General features: G+C 46.7%; 1 protein-coding gene across 1 annotated transcript in view; it reads left to right on the forward strand.

The window, feature by feature from the left end:
- LOC110489415 (protein FAM135B) overlaps positions 1–20,458 on the forward strand; it is a 58,979-nt gene that overhangs the window by 15,472 nt on the left and 23,049 nt on the right. Inside the window, exons 2-5 of the mRNA XM_036971567.1 lie at positions 378–474; positions 3,672–3,751; positions 11,151–11,305; positions 19,075–19,145. Coding sequence (XP_036827462.1) covers positions 398–474; positions 3,672–3,751; positions 11,151–11,305; positions 19,075–19,145 — 383 coding nt within the window. The 5' untranslated portion in view covers positions 378–397. The remainder of the gene's footprint in view (positions 1–377; positions 475–3,671; positions 3,752–11,150; positions 11,306–19,074; positions 19,146–20,458) is intronic.

Consider the following 20,458-nt stretch of genomic DNA (forward strand, 5'->3'; position numbering starts at 1 on the left):
CTTATAACTGCACCGTATAACTGTAAATAACGGCACCGTATAACTGTAAATAACAGAACCCTTATAACTGTAAATAACTGCATTATATAACTGTAAATAACTGCACCTTCTAACTGTAAATAACTGCACCTTAATAACTGTAAGTAACTGCACCTTATAACTGTAAATAACTGCACCTTAATAACTGTAAATAACTGCACCTTCTAACTGTAAATAACTGCACCTTAATAACTGTAAATAACTGCACCTTATAACTGTAAATAACTGCACCTTAATAACTGTAAATAACTTCACCTTATAACTGTAAATAACTGCATCGTATAACTGTAAAGAACTGCACCTTATATTGATTGATATACTATATTTCCTCTCTGCAGGGGATGACCTGGAACATATCATGTCTGAAGTACAGGGGACGTTGGAGTTTTCTGTAGAGCTGCACAAGTTTCACAATGTGGATCTCTTCCAGAGAGGGTGAGTGTAACGGAGGTGGACCGGTGAACCATGCTGTGATGAGTAACCTTGCCTTGTGACCTGAAGACTTGGGTCAGCTCCCCGGGCTATTAGTTAGGCTTTAACTCCGAGGGCTAACACATTCCTGTGGCATGTAGGAGACTTGGGTTCAAACTACAGTCTGACAGTCTCCGGCTGTTTCATAGTTCATATTCATTCCCACTGCTGCCGCAGTCTTAATGGTAACGCTAAAACGGACAGTTATGATTTAGAAAAGGGTCATCTTCATGCTGCACGGTAGGATGTGTCTGAGGACAGATGTGAGTGCTCTACATAGGGAATAGGGTGCTATCTGGGACACAGACATGATGAAGAATAGGGTCATCTTTATGCCCCACAGACACAGTGTATCTACTGAGAGATTGTGATCTGCCATATGGCTAGCCTCTGGGTTGTGACTCTGGCTGACGGGAAGGTCATCCTTACCCAGATTAGATTTTCCTGGGTCCAAACAGGACAGAGGGGGATGTTATAATCCTTAGCTAAACCTGAGTGCACTAATATGAGAGTTTTTCATGGATTGCAGTGTCTGCCATGTTTCTGCTCCGAACAGCAACAAGGAGGGAGTAGGTCTGACGGGAGCACAGAACAGCGAGACAGAGAGTTAGAGAGTCCAAGTGACTGCTGGTGTCAAGATAACACTGTGATTTGCTATTGTGAGTTCAGGAGAATTGTACCCTGAAAAAGCCATTCACTTGTAAGTTTTATACAAACCCTATAGAGGAGTTCTTGCATTAAACGGAAGTCTTTGTTTGATGTTTAAACCAGGAGATGGTGATAAGAGCAGCGCAGGCCTTCTAGTTTAATGGAGGGTGAATTAGTCGCTTCTAACGTTGCTCTTGGTGTTATAATCTGGTTTGATTAATAATCCTGTCTGTAGTTTCTAGGAGCTTGTCTCCATTCAAAGTGTTTATCTGTTGATGGCGTTCTAACTAGCAGCAGGGACAACGCCACAATGACCGAATGTTTCCGCTGTTGTTTTTGTTGGAAATGTGTTCAAATGTCATAATGGTGCAGTGCATGATATCAAGACAGACTACAGGTATATTGAATATCGTATCCACATCCCCCGCTTCTCTCTGTCATGTTTTTTCTACAGTACACTCGGACTCTAAACCGTAAACAGGCCCTGCGTTGTGTGCAGTTGCGCTCTCACCTGCGTTAAGCTTCTCCCTAGCGATGACTCTACCCTTATTTATTTATCAACCTTAAAAACCTAATCCGTGCTCTTCACTGTCACGCCTCCATCTTCCAGAGGTGGTCCCTCACTAAAACCCTGCTGATACCATGTCTGTGCTCTTCACTGTCACGCCTCCGTCTTCCAGAGGTGGTCCCTCACTAAAACCCTGCTGATACCATGTCTGTGATCTTCACTGTCACGCCTCCATCTTCCAGAGGTGGTCCCTCACTAAAACCCTGCTGATACCATGTCTGTGATCTTCACTGTCACGCCTCCATCTTCCAGAGGTGGTCCCTCACTAAAACCCTGCTGATACCATGTCTGTGCTCTTCACTGTCACGCCTCCGTCTTCCAGAGGTGGTCCCTCACTAAAACCCTGCTGATACCATGTCTGTGCTCTTCACTGTCACGCCTCCGTCTTCCAGAGGTGGTCCCTCACTAAAACCCTGCTGATACCATGTCTGTGATCTTCACTGTCACGCCTCCATCTTCCAGAGGTGGTCCCTCACTAAAACCCTGCTGATACCATGTCTGTGCTCTTCACTGTCACACCATCTTCCAGAGGTGGTCCCTCACTAAAACCCTGCTGATACCATGTCTGTGCTCTTCACTGTCACGCCTCCATCTTCCAGAGGTGGTCCCTCACTAAAACCCTGCTGATACCATGTCTGTGCTCTTCACTGTCACGCCTTCGTCTTCCAGAGGTGGTCCCTCACTAAAACCCTGCTGATACCATGTCTGTGATCTTCCCTGTCACGCCTCCATCTTCCAGAGGTGGTCCCTCACTAAAACCCTGCTGATACCATGTCTGTGCTCTTCACTGTCACGCCTCCATCTTCCAGAGGTGGTCCCTCACTAAAACCCTGCTGATACCATGTCTGTGATCTTCACTGTCACGCCTCCATCTTCCAGAGGTGGTCCCTCACTAAAACCCTGCTGATACCATGTCTGTGCTCTTCACTGTCACGCCTCCATCTTCCAGAGGTGGTCCCTCACTAAAACCCTGCTGATACCATGTCTGTGATCTTCACTGTCACGCCTCCATCTTCCAGAGGTGGTCCCTCACTAAAACCCTGCTGATACCGGGGGAATGCTGGGGGGGGGGGGGGGGGGGGGGGGGGGAATGGGGGATGTCAGCATTGACAGGATGATAATACTATTTTGAGTTGTTGTTATATTTAACCCTTATTTTACCAGGTAAGTTGACTGAAAACACATTGTCATTTACAGCAACGACCTGGAGACTAGTTACAGGGGAGAAGGGGGGAATGAGCCAATTGGAAGCTGGGCGGTGATAAGGTGGCCAGATTGGGAATTTAGCCAGGACACCAGGGTTAACACCCCTAGTACCAAGTATGCAAGAGACAATTACAAATGATATTATTAGGTATATAATATCTGTTTTTATCAGCTATTGTACAGAGCTCTACTACTGTTGACCTTTAAGCACAGACAGCAGCAGACTAACTGAAAGGATGTGCATTATTATGAGTAATGCATTATATATTGCCATTTGATCCTGTCCTTATTAATAATTAAGGTACATTTGTACAATTCCTTACCAGTTGTGTTTAACAGGACAGTACTAGCCTTTCCAGCTATTTCTTTCCATTCCATTCTGAACATTTGTTTCATATGCATTAGTATGTGTGTGGAATGTGTAGTGATGTGTACAGTAGTGCCGGTATGTGTGTAGTAGCTATGTACAGATGTTTATGGTAATTTGATCATCCTGTTGTTGCAGACATTTTAAAAAGATGGCTAAAGTTTGTGATTTCCACTTTAAGATGTCAGACTTGATTTGCCCTAATGTAAAATGTATCAACCCCCTTCAAAAAATGTCCATTAATCATAATCCACAATATAATTCACAGTTTCTGTTGCTGCAGGATTATTTTCCCGCTGTAGCAAACTGGCTCAAATTTAGATCCTACATCTGTGTAGTAACCAAAGGTATTATATTGTTTTCTCCCTCCAGATTCTACCAGGTCCGAGCAGGGTTGAAGGTCTCTCCTCGTGTACCACACAGGTTGATAGCAACAACACCAGGGAATGCAGGTGATGAATTGTCTTCTCACATTGTGTTATATCTCGATAACGCTGGGTGTTTTTAATGCATAGTTTGCATAGAACTGTTTCTGTAGTTTTACAGATACTAATTCCCACACAGTATGAATCTCACTGATTCCAGCAATGGGTAGGTGGGCAAGACCCACACCAGCTTGTAGCAAACTGAGACTTCTATACTGTCTGTATCTATGCAGCCTGTTAGGCCAGGGACTCTGGTGGGTTGAGTGTGAGAGGATCATGGGTTGTCTGACACGGAGAATGTTCTGGTTACCATCCTACTACATGATTACGATCATCTTCTGTGATCCACATTCTTTGGACAGTTTCCTTTGATGTTTCTGAAAACAGTCATCTTTCACAATGTGTGCTTTTTTTATAGCGTGTGGCCCACTGAAACTCTAGTGAATGGGAACGGTAGTGTGTCGGTAGTGTGCTGTGCTGGAGCCTTGTTCTTGACTGTTATCAGAGGGCTCAGGCCTGGGATTCTGTGTTGAAAGATGCTGTATGTTGAGTTTTATTTTACGGTCACTCTCTAGAATCTGAAACGTTTTGGTGGAATTCAGTATGTACCACATGCTAACTGTGTGTATGGCCCATATTATTCATGTTTCTGAGGCGTTCTGCCATCGGGTCAGGCCACCATTAGCTCTATGGGGTGCTTCAGTGTTGCATGCTGGGCAGGAATCTAAGACAGCCATGAACACTGCTCATCTTTGTCTTAGAAATGCGAAACTAAAAGGTTTATTGAACATCATTGTGTCGACTAATGATTTAAACATTGCAAGTGCCTCAGCTGGCTATAAATAGACTGCATGTTCTGTAACAGAGAAAGTAGTCCCTCTCTTCCTCAGAAGAGTCCCACAGAAAGAGAAGTGACAAAGTTCCCGTGGCAACCAAGTGGCGTCGTCTCAAACAATCTGTTTAGGGGTGTGAAAGTATTCAGGAGAATGTTGTTATAACATGACAGAGTTATATGGCAAAGTTAAAACAAAATGCATGTGTGTTGAGAGAACAGAGGAAAGCTGGCCTTGGACACGCCAACAGAGAGCAGCGTGTCTCTGTTTAATAGTAATACGCCTGATTGTTATTGGCGGAGTGTTTTCTCTCTGTGGGGAAATGGGAAAATCAGTCTAGCTTATGTGCATGATGTAATTTCTCCCTTTGTGTTGCATCACAACTACAATTGTGTTGACCAGGTACTCGAGACTGTTCCAGTAGACCGGGCTGACACACTGTCATGGTCCTGTACTGTAGTCCCATCAGAATTAGCAGACAGATCTGGTCCTCTGGATAAGCAGGAAGACATGTTCCAGACATATTATCGGATTTACTGCAATAAAAAAAAATCTATTTATAGTTCATTATGATTGGAAAAGGGCGCAGGGAACAGTGTGTGTGTGTGCGTGCGCGTGTGCGTGGGCATGCTTTAGTACTTTGGGGTGTTCCTTCTTTGACAAGGGCACGCATGGTTGCGGCTACAAAACCCCCTTGTTGTGTTGGTCTGACCCTGACATTGAGATGTGATACTCAGGCATTTAATCAGACCCACCAGCCACCTGTTCCTCCTACTGAGACATGAATAATGTCACACTGACCTATGTAGGGAAGTCAGGGAGGCATTGATCAGACCAATGTGACCTGTTGTATGGAGCAGCTTCTCATGGTGCTGTGCACTATAAAACAACATAGTATTTTACTCCATCAGTTTGTGAAGTAGAGGGCAGCATATAATGAGATTTTAAATGTATATTGAACTACAGTATGTATTGTATCCAGTATGTATATGTTCAGTCTGAAGTTGATAATGTTTTGTTTATTGTCCATAATATACTACATGACCAAAAGTAAATGGACAACATTTAATTACAAAATCATGGGCAATAAGTTGGGCATGGAGTTGGTCCCCCCTTTGCTGCTATAACAGCCTCCACTCCTCTGGGAAGGCTTCCCACTAGATGTTGGAACGTTGCTGCGGGGACTTGCTTCCATTCAGCCACAAGAGCATTAGTGAGGTCGGGCACTGATGTTGGCTGATTTGGCCTGGCTCGCAGTCGACGTTCCAAATCATCCCAAAGCTGTTTGATGGGTTTGAGGTCAGGGCTCTGTGCAGGCCAGTCAAGTTCTTCCACACCGGTCTTGACAAACCATTTCTTTATGGACCTCGCTTTGTACACCGGAGCGTTGTCATGCTGAAACAGGAAAGGTTATTCCCCAAACTGTTGCCACAAAGTTGGAAGCACAGAATCGTCTAGAATATAATTGTATGCTGTAGCGTTAAGATTTCTCTTCACTGGATCTAAGGGGCCTAGTGGGAACCATGAAAAACAACCCCAGACCATTAGTACTCCTCCACCAAACTTTACAGTGGGCACTATGCATTTGTAGTGCCAGTCTACTGCCAATGTTTGTCTATGGAGATTGCATGGCGGTGTGCTCAATTTTATACACCTGTCAGCAACGGTTGTGGCTGAAATAGCCAAATCCACTAATTTGAACTCCTGATGAACAGTTCTTGTGCTGACGTTGCTTCCAGAGAAAGATTGGAAGTCGGTTGTGAGTGTTGCAACCGAGGACCATTTTTACGCGCTACGTGCTTCAGCACTCTGCGGTCTCATTCTGTGAGCTTGTGTGGCCTACCACTTCACGGCTGAGCCACTGTTGCTCCTAGACGTTTCCACTTCACAATATCATCACTTACAGTTGACCGGGGAAGCTCTAGCAGAAATTTGACAAACTGACTTGTTGGAAAGGTGGCATTCTATGACAGTGCCATGTTGAAAGTCACTGTGCTCTTCAGTAAGGCCATTCTACTGCCAATGTTTGTCTATGGAGATTGCATGGCGGTGTGCTCAATTGTATACACCTGTCAGCAACGGTTGTGGCTGAAATAGACAAATCCACTCATTTGAAAGGGTGTCCACATCCTTTTGTATATATAGTGTATGTGCACATTCAGCACTAATAGTCTCTGCACTGCCATACGATAACATCTACAAGTAATTTGCTGTAGTACAGAATATTCACATAGCCTAGACCACAGTGTCAGGATTGCCTGCACACACAAAGTGCAGCAGTGCCATAATATCTGTACACAGTGAGCGTCGCGAGCTACATTGCAGCAATGCACCATACAGTAACATTATATTTCCATATTCTAATTGGAGGGCTTAGCCAGAGCCCTCTTCCCCGTCTCCCTCCCCTCTCCTGCACTCCTCCTCTACAAGGTCACGTATTACAGCTATATGCCTTAAAGACAGACAGGACAGACAGGGCTACCAACCATAAATTCACCAGCCAATGATAAGCTCCGCTCTGGCCAGCCAGGAGAAAGACATTTATCAACCACAGAGACTTGGGAAATAATCCACCCACCGTACTGTGGGAGATTAAAGTGTTGTGTGCTTGACATTTCAATTGTCTGGTGCCCTTCAGACAAGGTGTGAAGGATTGTCTCGCTTCTGAATCCCAGCCATTTAATGACTGTAATTCATATAGAAAGACATTGTGGTTTGTTAAATCAGGATGGTGTTATATGAATTAGTTTAGCGTTTACTGTTCTGCTGCCTCCTTACTGTAGCTTAACTCTAAAGGTATTATGTCACACAAACAGTAAGAGAATATCCGAGAGAGAGAGAGAGGAACGTGAGATGGAGAGAGAGAAAAAGAGAGAGTGAACAGGACAACATACGACATTATTAAATCAGTGTACACAAACAACAAGTGTGCGGTTACAATTGACAAAAAACACACACGTTTCTTTCCACAGGGGCGTGGGGTGAGACAGGGATGCAGTTTAAGCCCCACCCTCTTTAACATATATATCAACGAATTGGCGAGGGCACTAGAACAGTCTGCAGCACCCGGACTCACCCTACAAGAATCTGAAGTCAAATGTCTACTGTTTGCTGATGATCTGGTGCTTCTGTCACCAACCAAGGAGGGCCTACAGCAGCACCTAGATCTTCTGCACAGATTCTGCCAGAACTGGGCCCTGACAGACCTGGGCCCTGACAGACCTGGGCCCTGACAGTAGATCTCAGTAAGAGATAAATAATGGTTCCAGAAAAAGTCTAGTTGCCAGGACCACAAATATAAATTCCATCTAGACACTGTTGCCCTTGAGCACACAAAAAACGATACATACCTCGGCCTAAACATCAGCGCCACAGGTAACTTCCACAAAGCTGCGAACGATCTGAGAGACAAGGCAAGAAGGGCCTTCTATGCCATCAAAAGGAACATAAAATTCCACATACCAATTAGGATCTGGCTAAAAATACTTGAATCAGTTATAGAACCCATTGCCCTTCATGATTGTGAGGTCTGGGGTTCGCTCACCAACCAGGAATTCACAAAGTGGGACAAACACCAAATTGAGACTCTGCATGCAGAATTCTGCAAATATATCCTCAGTGTACATTGTAAAACACCAAATATGCATGCAGAGCAGAATTAGGCTGATACCCGCTAATTATCAAAATCCAGACAAGAGCTGTTAAATTTTACAACCACGTAAAAGGAAGCAATTCCCAAACCTTCCATAACAAAGCCATCACCTACAGAGAGATGAACCTGGAAAAGAGTCCCCTAAGCAAGCTGGTCGAGGGGCTATGTTCACAAACACCAAAAGGCCCCACAGAGCCCCAGGACAGCAACACAATTAGACCCAACCAAATCATGAGAAAACAAAAAGATAATTACTTGACACATTGGAAAGAATTAACAAAAAAACTGAGCAAACTAGAATGCTATTTGGCCCTTAACAGAGAGTACACAGTGGCAGAATACCTGACCACTGTAACTGACCCAAACTTAAGGAAAGCTTTGACTATGTACAGACTCAGTGAGGATAGCCTTGCTATTGAGAAAGGCCGCTGTAGGCAGACCTGGCTCGCAAGACAAGACAGGCTATGTGCACACTGCCCACAAAATGAGTTGGAAACTGTGCTGCACTTCCTAACCTCCTGCTAAATGTATGACTATATTAGAGAGACATAATTCCCTTAGATTACACAGACCCACAATCTTTTTTTAAACAAACCCAATTTTGCTAAACTCCCATATCTATTGGGAGAAATACCACAGTGTGCATCACAGCAGCAAGATTTGTGACCTGTTGCCCCAAGAAAAGGGCAACCAGTGAAGAACAAACACCATTGTAAATACAAGCCATATTTGTGTTTATTTATTTTACTATTTACTAACTATTTGCACATAATATGACATTTGAAATGTCTTTAATCTTTTGGAACTTTTGTGAGTGTAATGCTTACCATTCATTTTTATTGTTTATTTCACTTTTGTTTGTTATCTACTTCACTTGCTTTGGCAATGTTAACATATGTTTCCCTTGCCAGTAAAGCACTTAAATTGAATTGAAATTGAATTGAGAGAGAGAGAGAGAGAGAGAGAGAGAGAAAGATAATGATTGTATGTGCACAGTGGCAAGGTGGGTGAAGTATCTCCTTTGTAATGCTATAGAATATTCATTATTTGGTTGCAGACATACTGTATATCTGTACTCGTATTACTCATAACTAATTGCATCCCTTTAAATCGCAGTGAAGCCTCTTTAGTGCCTTGCCAGTTCTGCTCACTGTCTCCCTCTGTCCCCTCCCTGTAGAGCAGAACTAGAGATGCCATGTTTTTAGATGAGCCTGGAGTACTGAGCATTCACCCTCATTACAACTTTGTTGACAAACCGACTCTTCATCTGTAATAGGCTAGGATTGGTTTGGAATGAAATGAGAGTATTTCCACTAGCTGTAGCACATCATGCTGCCATCACACAACAGCCACACTGCCTTTCACTAAATTTAGTACACAATCTGACACTCATGCTGTTTGAAGCGACTGTTCTTTCTGGAGGGCTGCTGAGAGAGGGAGAGAAGGGGAGAACAGAGAGAAGAGACAGAGAAACAGAGGGAGAGAAAGAGAGAGGGGGTTGGGGCATAGAGTTCATATCTACCTCTGTATTACAGAGGTAGATAAAAGGAGAGCACCTCAGTGGGGTGCTTCCTTCACAAAGGTCTATCACAGCTGCGCCTCCAGCAACCAGCTGCAGACAGCTGCTGTCTCACATCTACTCTACAGAAGCAAGCAGAAAACACCACTGACTATATAGAGATTTACTGGAAAACCATTTATTTTTATACCCAGAGAAATGTCAGATTGTATATAATCCACTGCTTCTGAGCCTCAATTATGTGGAGGACACGAAATGACAGTGATGGGAATGGTGATGTGTTTGTCATGTATGATGATGATCAGGGCCGCCTCTAGCCTTTTGGAGCCCTAAGCGAGATCTGGTTGGGGGACATAACCACCTCGCTGGCAAAACATTTAAGTTCATTTCCTGCAAATTGCCATGGGGCCAAGAGAGAATTTTGCAGTTTAACAACACATTTCATGCAATTGTACTAATTTTGCCATGGGCTGAGAGAAAATTGGGCAGTTTTAAAGCTAACTCTCTGCCATTATACACATTTAATCATTGGGTGGATACAATTTTGAAGATATTCTACACATGTTCATATTCTACACATTTTGCCATGACCTATACCAAGTTCATATGATATCTGAGTGAGAGTGACTAGCAAAATCAATGTGACCAGGCACGTTGTCACGCCCTGGCCATAAAGAGGCTTTTATTCTCTATTTTGGTTAGGCCAGGGAGTGACTAGGGTGGGCATTCTATGTTCATTGTCTATGTTTTGGATTTCTTTGTTGTTTGGCCTGGTATGGTTCTCAATCAGAGGCAGCTGTCTATGGTTGTCTCTGATTGAGAACCATACTTAGGTAGCCTGTTCCCACCTGGGTTTTGTGGGTAGTTGTTTTCTGTTTTTGTGTCTGCACCAGACAGAACTGTTTCGGTCATTCTCTTTGTTGTTTTGTTATTCAGTGTTCAGTTCCAATAATAAAGATGAACACGTACCACTCTGCACCTTGGTCCTCACCTTCTTCCACCAACAGCCGTTACACACATACCTTGCTTGCCTGGTCAGTAATTCAGCCATGATTACTACAAGGTTTAGAAGCTGGCAAGACCAATTTATCTAGCTATCTATAAAATGTTAGCTGACATGGGCAAATTGAATGACTGTCAATGACTGACATAACAAGAGAAGCTGCTGATGCACTACCAAATGTCTAAATTGCACCTTGTGTATTCTACTATTCTAACTGTCAATAATAGGTTGAGAGCCCAACTGACTTCCAAAAAATAAATGCAAAAAATAGACAGACAAGTTATTATATTTTGGTCGGGGGCCCCCTAGCTGCCACGGGCCCTGCACGCAGCACGTAGTTTACGTATAGTCAGCGGCAGCACTGGTGGTGACGATGATGATGATGATGATGATGATGATACTGCTGCTGCTCCCCCTAGGTGACTGTAGTTTCAGCTCTGCGGGGGTCCATGATGGGGTCCATGAGGACACTACGGTGTTCAGCCGGATCTTCCAGATCCTCTACCGAAACGAAGAGGTCAACGTCGATGACCGCATGCTCTTCAAGGTCCACCTACTGCTCGATGGGGAGAGGGTGAGTCACACACACGCACACGCACACACACGCACACGCACACACACACACAAGGTCACAAAACACACACACAAGGTCAATTTAACCACTTAAAGAGCTTATTTCCTAAATGCTAAAACCAATTTATGTTACAAATGTATAATTTGTACAGTTCTTTATTAAAAATGTAGTTATTTGTTACATTTGACTGTGTAAAACCTAGCAGAACTACTTATTTCTCTGAGAGTGAGGCGGATATGTAACATTTAGCAAAAAAACATGATCAAACCAAGTGATAGATTTTAAACAAATACATTGTCATGTTGTGTCTTGTCTCTGTCCTTTCCCTTCACCCTGTCTCCCTCTGCTGGTCGTTGTTATGTTACCTTTTCTCCCCCGCTTTCCCCCAGCTGTCCCTTGTCTCCTCTAACTACCCATTCACCCCGTTCCCCACCTGTTCCCTTTTTCCCTCTGATTAGGTCCCTATATCTCTCTCTGTTTCTGCTCCTGTCCTTGTCGGATTCTTGTTTGTTTGTGTTTCATGCCTGAGCCAGACTATCGTCATGTTTGCTGTAACCTTGTCCTGTCCTGTCGGAATCTGCCGGTCTATCTGAGCCTACCTATGTTTGGTTATTAAAGAAGCTCTGTTTAAGTTAGTTCGCTTTTGGGTCCTCATTCACTCACCATAACAGAAGAATCCGACCAAGAATGGACCCAGCGACTTCGGATCCTCTCCACTCAGCTGTCGGAATCCAGGGAGCGATGCTAGACAGACACGAGCAGGAAGTGTCTGCTGCTCGACATGCCGTTGAGACCCTGGCCACCCAAGTCTCCAACCTCACAGAACAGGTTCACCATCTCCGCCTCGATCCACCGGTCACTTCCAGGGCTTTCGAATCTCCGGAGCCCAGAATCAATAACCCGCCGTGTTACTCTGGGGAGCCCACTGAATGCCGCTCGTTCCTCACCCAGTGTGATATTGTGTTTTCTCTCCAGCCCAACACTTACTCCAGGAGCACTGCTCGTGTCGCCTACGTCATATCTCTCCTTATTGGACGGGCTCGTGAGTGGGGCACGGCAATCTGGGAGGCAAGGGCTGAGTGTACTAACCAGTATCAGGACTTTAAGGAGGAGATGATACGGGTTTTTGATCGATCTGTTTTTGGGGAGGAGGCTTCCAGGGCCCTGTCTTCCCTATGTCAAGGTAATCGATCCATAACAGACTACTCTATTGAGTTTCGCACTCTTGCTGCCTCCAGTGGCTGGAACGAGCCGGCTTTGCTCGCTCGTTTTCTGGAGGGTCTCCGCGCAGAGGTAAAGGATGAGATTCTCTCCCGGGAGGTCCCTTCCAGCGTGGATTCCCTGATTGAACTCGCTATTCGCATTGAGCGACGGGTTGATCTGCGTCACCGAGCTCGTGGAAAGGAGCTCGCGTTCTCCGTTGCCCCCCTCTCCGCATCACTACCATCTTCCTCTGCCGGCTCGGGAGCTGAGCCTATGCAGCTGGGAGGTATCCGCATCTCGACTAAGGAGAGGGAACGGAGAATCACCAACCGCCTCTGTCTCTATTGCGGTTCTGCTGGTCATTTTGTCACTTCATGTCCAGTAAAAGCCAGAGCTCATCAGTAAGCGGAGGGCTACTGATGAGCGCTACTACTCCTGTCTCTCCTTCAAGATCCTGCACTACCTTGTCGGTCCATCTACGCTGGACCGGTTCGTCAGCTTCCTGCAGTGCCTTAATAGACTCTGGGGCGGAGGGCTGTTTTATGGACGAGACCTGGGCTCGGGAACATGACATTCCTCTCAGACAGTTAAGGGAGTCCACGGCCTTGTTCGCCCTGGATGGTAGTCCTCTCCCCAGGATTCAGCGTGAGACGCTACCTTTAACCCTCACTGTTTCTGGTAATCATAGCGAAACCATTTCTTTTTTGATTTTTCGTTCACCTTTTACACCTGTTGTTTTGGGCCATCCCTGGCTAGTTTGTCATAATCCTTCCATTAATTGGTCTAGTAATTCTATCCTCTCCTGGAACGTCTCTTGTCATGTGAAATGTTTAATGTCTGCTATCCCTCCTGTTTCCTCTGTCTCTTCTTCACAGGAGGAGCCTGGTGATTTGACAGGGGTGCCGGAGGAATATCACGATCTGCGCACGGTGTTCAGTCGGTCCAGGGCCACCTCTCTTCCTCCACACCGGTCGTATGATTGTAGTATTGATCTCCTTCCGGGAACCACTCCCCCCCGGGGTAGACTATACTCTCTGTCGGCTCCCGAACGTAAGGCTCTCGAGGATTATTTGTCTGTAGCTCTTGACGCCGGTACCATAGTCCCCTCCTCCTCTCCCGCCGGAGCGGGGTTTTTTTTTGTCAAGAAGAAGGACGGGTCTCTGCGCCCCTGCATAGATTATCGAGGGCTGAATGACATAACAGTTAAGAATCGTTATCCGCTTCCTCTTATGTCTTCAGCCTTCGAGATCCTGCAGGGAGCCAGGTTTTTCACTAAGTTGGACCTTCGTAACGCTTACCATCTCGTGCGCATCAGGGAGGGGGACGAGTGGAAGACGGCGTTTAACACTCCGTTAGGGCACTTTGAATACCGGGTTCTTCCTTTCGGCCTCGCTAACGCTCCAGCTGTCTTTCAGGCATTAGTCAATGATGTCCTGAGAGACATGCTGAACATCTTTGTTTTCGTTTACCTTGACGATATCCTGATTTTTTCACCGTCACTCCAGATTCATGTTCAGCACGTTCGACGTGTCCTCCAGCGCCTTTTAGAGAATTGTCTTTTTGTGAAGGCTGAGAAGTGCACTTTTCATGCCTCCTCCGTCACATTTCTCGGTTCTGTTATTTCCGCTGAAGGCATTAAGATGGATCCCGCTAAAGTCCAAGCTGTCATTGATTGGCCCGTCCCTAAGTCACGCGTCGAGCTGCAGCGCTTTCTCGGCTTCGCGAACTTCTATCGTCGTTTCATCCGTAATTTCGGTCAGGTGGCCGCTCCTCTCACAGCCCTTACTTCTGTCAAGACGTGCTTTAAGTGGTCCGTTTCCGCCCAGGGAGCTTTTGATCTCCTCAAGAATCGTTTTACATCCGCTCCTATCCTTGTTACACCTGACGTCTCTAGACAGTTCGTTGTCGAGGTTGACGCGTCAGAGGTGGGCGTGGGAGCCATTCTTTCTCAGCGCTCCCTCTCTGACGACAAGGTCCACCCATGCGCGTATTTTTCTCATCGCCTGTCGCCGTCGGAACGTAACTATGATGTGGGTAACCGCGAACTGCTCGCCATCCGGTTAGCCCTAGGCGAATGGCGACAGTGGTTGGAGGGGGCGACCGTTCCTTTTGTCGTTTGGACTGACCATAGGAACCTTGAGTACATCCGTTCTGCCAAACGACTTAATGCGCGTCAGGCGCGTTGGGCGCTGTTTTTCGCTCGTTTCGAGTTCGTGATTTCTTATCGTCCGGGCTCTAAGAACACCAAGCCTGATGCTTTGTCTCGTCTCTTCAGTTCTTCAGTAGCCTCCACTGACCCCGAGGGGATTCTCCCTGAGGGGCGTGTTGTCGGGTTGACTGTCTGGGGAATTGAGAGGCAGGTAAAACAAGCGCTCACTCACACTCCGTCGCCGCGCGCTTGTCCTAGGAACCTTCTTTTCGTTCCCGTTCCTACTCGTCTGGCCGTTCTTCAGTGGGCTCACTCTGCCAAGTTAGCCGGCCACCCTGGCGTTCGGGGTACGCTTGCTTCCATTCGCCAGCGTTTTTGGTGGCCCACCCGGGAGCATGACACGCGTCGTTTCGTGGCTGCTTGTTCGGTCTGCGCGCAGACTAAGTCCGGTAACTCTCCTCCTGCCGGCCGTCTCAGGCCGCTTCCTATTCCCTCTCGACCGTGGTCTCACATCGCCTTAGATTTTGTCACCGGACTGCCTTCGTCAGCGGGGAAGACTGTTATTCTTACGGTTGTCGATAGGTTCTCTAAGGCGGCCCATTTCATTCCCCTTGCTAAGCTTCCTTCTGCTAAAGAGACGGCACAAATCATCATCGAGAATGTTTTCAGAATTCATGGCCTTCCGTCAGACGTCGTTTCGGACAGAGGTCCGCAATTCACGTCTCAATTTTGGAGGGAGTTTTGCCGTTTGATTGGGGCTTCCGTCAGTCTCTCTTCCGGCTTTCACCCCCAGTCTAACGGTCAAGCAGAACGGGCCAATCAGACTATTGGTCGCATCTTACGCAGTCTTTCTTTTCGCAACCCTGCGTCTTGGTCAGAACAGCTCCCCTGGGCAGAATACGCCCACAACTCGCTTCCTTCGTCTGCGACCGGGCTATCTCCTTTTCAGAGTAGCCTCGGGTACCAGCCTCCGCTGTTCTCATCTCAGTTCGCCGAGTCCAGCGTCCCCTCCGCTCAGGCTTTTGTCCAACGTTGCGAGCGCACCTGGAAGAGGGTCAGGTCTGCACTTTGCCGTTATAGGACGCAGACTGTGAGGGCTGCTAATAAGCGTAGAACTAAGAGTCCTAGATATTGTCGCGGTCAGAGAGTTTGGCTCTCCACTCAGAACCTTCCCCTTAAGACGGCTTCTCGCAAGTTGACCCCGCGGTTCATTGGTCCGTTCCGTATTTCTCGGGTCATTAATCCTGTCGCAGTTCGACTTCTTCTTCCGCGATACCTTCGTCGCGTCCACCCGGTCTTCCATGTCTCCTGTATTAAGCCCGTTCTTCGCGCCCCCGCTCGTCTTCCCCCCCCCCCCCCCATCCTTGTCGAGGGCGCACCCATCTACAGGGTCCGCAGGATTTTGGACATGCGTCCACGGGGCCGTGGTCACCAGTACCTTGTCGATTGGGAGGGGTACGGTCCTGAGGAGAGGAGTTGGGTTCCCTCTCGGGACGTGCTGGACCGTGCGCTGATCGAGGATTTCCTCCGTTGCCGCCAGGTTTCCTCCTCGAGTGCGCCAGGAGGCGCTCGGTGAGTGGGGGGGTACTGTCATGTTGTGTCTTGTCTCTGTCCTTTCCCTTCACCCTGTCTCCCTCTGCTGGTCGTTGTTATGTTACCTTTTCTCCCCCGCTTTCCCCCAGCTGTCCCTTGTCTCCTCTAACTACCCATTCACCCCGTTCCCCACCTGTTCCCTTTTTCCCTCTGATTAGGTCCCTATATCTCTCTCTGTTTCTGCTCCTGTCCTTGTCGGATTCTTGTTTGTTTGTGTTTCATGCCTGAGCCAGACTATCGTCATGTTTGCTGTAACCTTGTCCTGTCCTGTCGGAATCTGCCGGTCTATCTGAGCCTACCTATGTTTGGTTATTAAAGAAGCTCTGTTTAAGTTAGTTCGCTTTTGGGTCCTCATTCACTCACCATAACATACATGTCTGTCATTTAATGTTTAGATGGTGAGTTTTTTCACTATCACTTTCATCATTTCTTTAAAAAAAAAGCGAATTTATGAACATTTCTGAAAATGGATATATAGCGTTTTGGAGTAAAACTCTTCACTTGTATCTTCACCCATACGAGGGTGTATGGGTGAGACAGACTGAGGAAGCTTGTGAATCTGCCAGACAGCTATTGATGAAGTGTCATATACAGTTGAAGTCGGAAGTTTACATACACCTTAGCCAAATACACCTTAGCCAAAGCACCCCCACAATATGATGCTGCCACCCCCGTGCTTCACGGTTGGGATGATGTTCTTCGGCTTGCAAGCCTCTCCCTTTTTCCTCCAAACATAATGGTCATTTTGGCCAAACAGTTCTATTTTTGTTTCATCAGATCAGAGGACATTTCTCCAAAAAGTACAATCTTTGTCCCCATGTGCAGTTGCAAACCGCAGTCTGGCTTTTTTATGGCGGTTTTGGAGCAGTGGCTTCTTCCTTGCTGAGCGGCCTTTCAGGTTATGTCGATATAGGACTCGTTTTACTGTGGATATAGATACTTTTGTACCTGTTTCCTCCAGCATCTTCACAAGATCTTTTGCTGTTGTTCTGGGATTGATTTGCACTTTTCGCACCAAAGTACGTTCATCTCTAGGAGACAGAACACGTCTCCTTCCTGAGCGGTATGACGGCTGCATGGTCCCATGGTGTTTATACAGATGAATGTGGTACCTTCAGGCATTTGGAAATTGCTCCCAAGGATGAACCAGACTTGTGGAGGTCTACAATTTTTTTTCTGAGGTCTTGGCTGATTTCTTTGGATTTCCCCATGATGTCAAGCAAAGAGGCACTGAGTTTGAAGGTAGGCTTTGAAATACATACACTGGTACACCTCCAATTGACTCAAATGATGTCAATTAGCCTATCAGAAGCTTCTAAAGCTAAGACATCATTTTTGGAATTTTCCAAGCTGTTTAAAGGCACAGTCAACCTAGTTTATGTAAACTTCTGGCCCACTGGAATTGTAATTAAGTGATTACTTGTGTCATGCACAAGGTAGATGTGGAGTGGTTGAAATCCGAGTTTTAATGACTCCAACCTAAGTGTATGTAAGCTTCCGACTTCAACTGTATATACATGAACCTACATCCTAACCTACAGAGTTAAACAGGAATCCTGGTTTCATCAGATTCATCTTCAGCTTGTTGGGTACATGGCAGGTCAGCTCTCCTAATTTATTTATTTAAAGTCAGCTACCTACCTGGCAAGTCTTCTAAATTTAGAATTTTTCATTAAATGTATGACACATTATTTATGTGAAGGTGAGAAAGAGCGAGATAGAGGCTGTGGGCTGGAAGGGTAGATCAGATTTCAGCCATCCCCTCTTCCAGAGGTTAACTCCTTTTATCTCTCTATCTATCCCTCTCACTTTCTCCATTTCCCTCTCTCTCCCCCCTAACCTCTCTCTCTACCTCTCTAGCCCCTCTCTTTCCTTCCCTCCCATTCCTATCTTCCCCCCTCTCCCCCTCTCTCTTCCCCACCATCTCCCTCTAAGTCTCTCTCCCTCTGTCTCTCCCTCTGTCTCTCTCTCCCTCTGTCTCTCTCTTTCTGTCTCTCCCTCTTTCTCTCTCTCTCTTTCTCTCTCTCTTGTTCTCTCTCTCGTTCTCTCGCTCTCTCTCTCTCGCTGTCTCTCTCGCTCTCTCTCTCTCGCTGTCTCTCTCGCTGTCTCTCTCTCTCTCTCTCGCTGTCTCTCTCGCTGTCTCTCCCTCTCTGCTGTCTCTCTCTGCTGTTTCTCTCTCTCTCTCTCTTTCTCTCTCTCTCTCTCTCTGCTGTCTCTCTCTCTCTCGCTGTCTCTCTCGCTGTCTCTCTCTCTCACTGTCTCTCTCTCTCGCTGTCTCTCTCTCTCTCTCTCTCTCTGCTGTCTCTCTCTCTCTCTCGCTGTCTCTCTCTCCCTCTCTGCTGTCTCTCTCTCTCTCTGCTGTCTCTCTCTCTCTCTCTCTCTCGCTGTCTCTCTCTCTCGCTGTTTCTCTGTCCTCCCATTCCTATCTTCCCCCCTCTCCCCCTCTCTCTTCCCCACCATCTCCCTCTACGTCTCTCTCTCTCTCTCTCTCTCTCTCTCTCTCTCTCTCTCTCTCTCTCTCGCCTTCCCTCTTCCTCCCTCAGACTCTGATAAAAAGGACAAAAATAGAACTCAATTTCCCCAGAGCGTGTGTTTAATCAATCAGAATATCAATAGGATTTGACAGTGCTGTTTGTTCTACTACACAGAGCTGTGTGTGTGTGTGTGTGTGTGTAAGGCAGAATATACTGTATTATTGTCTCACAATAATATTGTTAAACTGATATGGATGTTTTATTACCCAAATATGTTTTTTTTATTGCAGATTTGTCTAATTGAGGTTGATCCAGTCTTGTTGATATTGTGACTGTTTCTGTTCTCACAGGTGGAAGAGGCTCTGAGTGAAGTGGACTTTCAGTTGAAGCTGGACCTTCACTTCACAGACAACGAGGAACAGTATGTTACACACTCAGTTACATATTTTCTTTTCTCTGGCACTTTCTCTTTCTCCCCATCTCGCTGTCTCTCTTCCTATCCTCCCACCCCATCTCTCTGTCTCTCTTCCTATCCTCCCTCCTCATCTCGCTGTCTCTCTTCCTATCCTCCCACCCCATCTCTCTGTCTCTCTTCCTATCCTCCCTCCCCATCTCGTTGTCTCTCTTCCTATCCTCCCTCCCTCCCCATCTCTCTGTCTCTCTTCCTATCCTCCCTCCCTTCCCATCTCTCTGTCTCTCTTCCTTTCCTCCCTCCCTCCCCATCTCGCTGTCTCTCTTCCTATCCTCCCTCCTTCCCTCCCCATCTCGCTGTCTCTCTTCCTATCCTCCCTCCCTCCCCATCTCGCTGTCTCTCTTCCTATCCTCCCTCCCTCCCCATCTCTCTGTCTCTCTTCCTATCCTCCCTCCCTTCCCATCTCTCTGTCTCTCTTCCTTTCCTCCCTCCCTCCCCATCTCGCTGTCTCTCTTCCTATCCTCCCTCCTTCCCTCCCCATCTCGCTGTCTCTCTTCCTATCCTCCCTCCCTCCCCATCTCGCTGTCTCTCTTCCTATCCTCCCTCCCTCCCCATCTCTCTGTCTCTCTTCCTATCCTCCCTCCCTTCCCATCTCTCTGTCTCTCTTCCTTTCCTCCCTCCCTCCCCATCTCGCTGTCTCTCTTCCTATCCTCCCTCCCTCCCTCCCCATCTTGCTGTCTCTCTTCCTATCCTCCCTCCCCATCTCGCTGTCTCTCTTCCTATCCTCCCTCCCTCCCTCCCTATCTTGCTGTCTCTCTTCCTATCCTCCCTCCCTCCCTCCCCATCTCGCTGTCTCTCTTCCTATCCTCCCTCCCTCCCCATCTCGCTGTCTCTCTTCCTATCCTCCCTCCCTCCCTCCCTATCTCGCTGTCTCTCTTCCTATCCTCCCTCCCTCCCTCCCCATCTCGCTGTCTCTCTCTCCTCAGTTTTGAGAGGTCCTCAGTTAGTAGTGCTGAGGTCCAGGTCTTAATGATGTCCTGCCAGTGAAATGCCTCTGGCTCTAATAGACTGACAGACTGCATAGTCAAGAAAAAAAAATAGTCCATTAAAAACACTACTATATCACGTCTCTGTGCGGACTTGCATGTGTGTGCACAAATCGTGTGTATGTGTGTGTGTGTGTGTGTGTGTGTGTGTGTGTGTGTGTGTGTGTGTGTGTGTGTGTGTGTGTGTGTGTGTGTGTGTGTGTGTGTGTGTGTGTGTGAAAGATGAGTTTGTGTTGGATCTGCACATTTGGATCTGTCACTCCGTGTGACCTCTGT

This window comes from Oncorhynchus mykiss, chromosome 32 (genome assembly GCF_013265735.2).
Source record: "Oncorhynchus mykiss isolate Arlee chromosome 32, USDA_OmykA_1.1, whole genome shotgun sequence".
NCBI classification, from domain to species: Eukaryota; Metazoa; Chordata; class Actinopteri; order Salmoniformes; family Salmonidae; genus Oncorhynchus; species Oncorhynchus mykiss.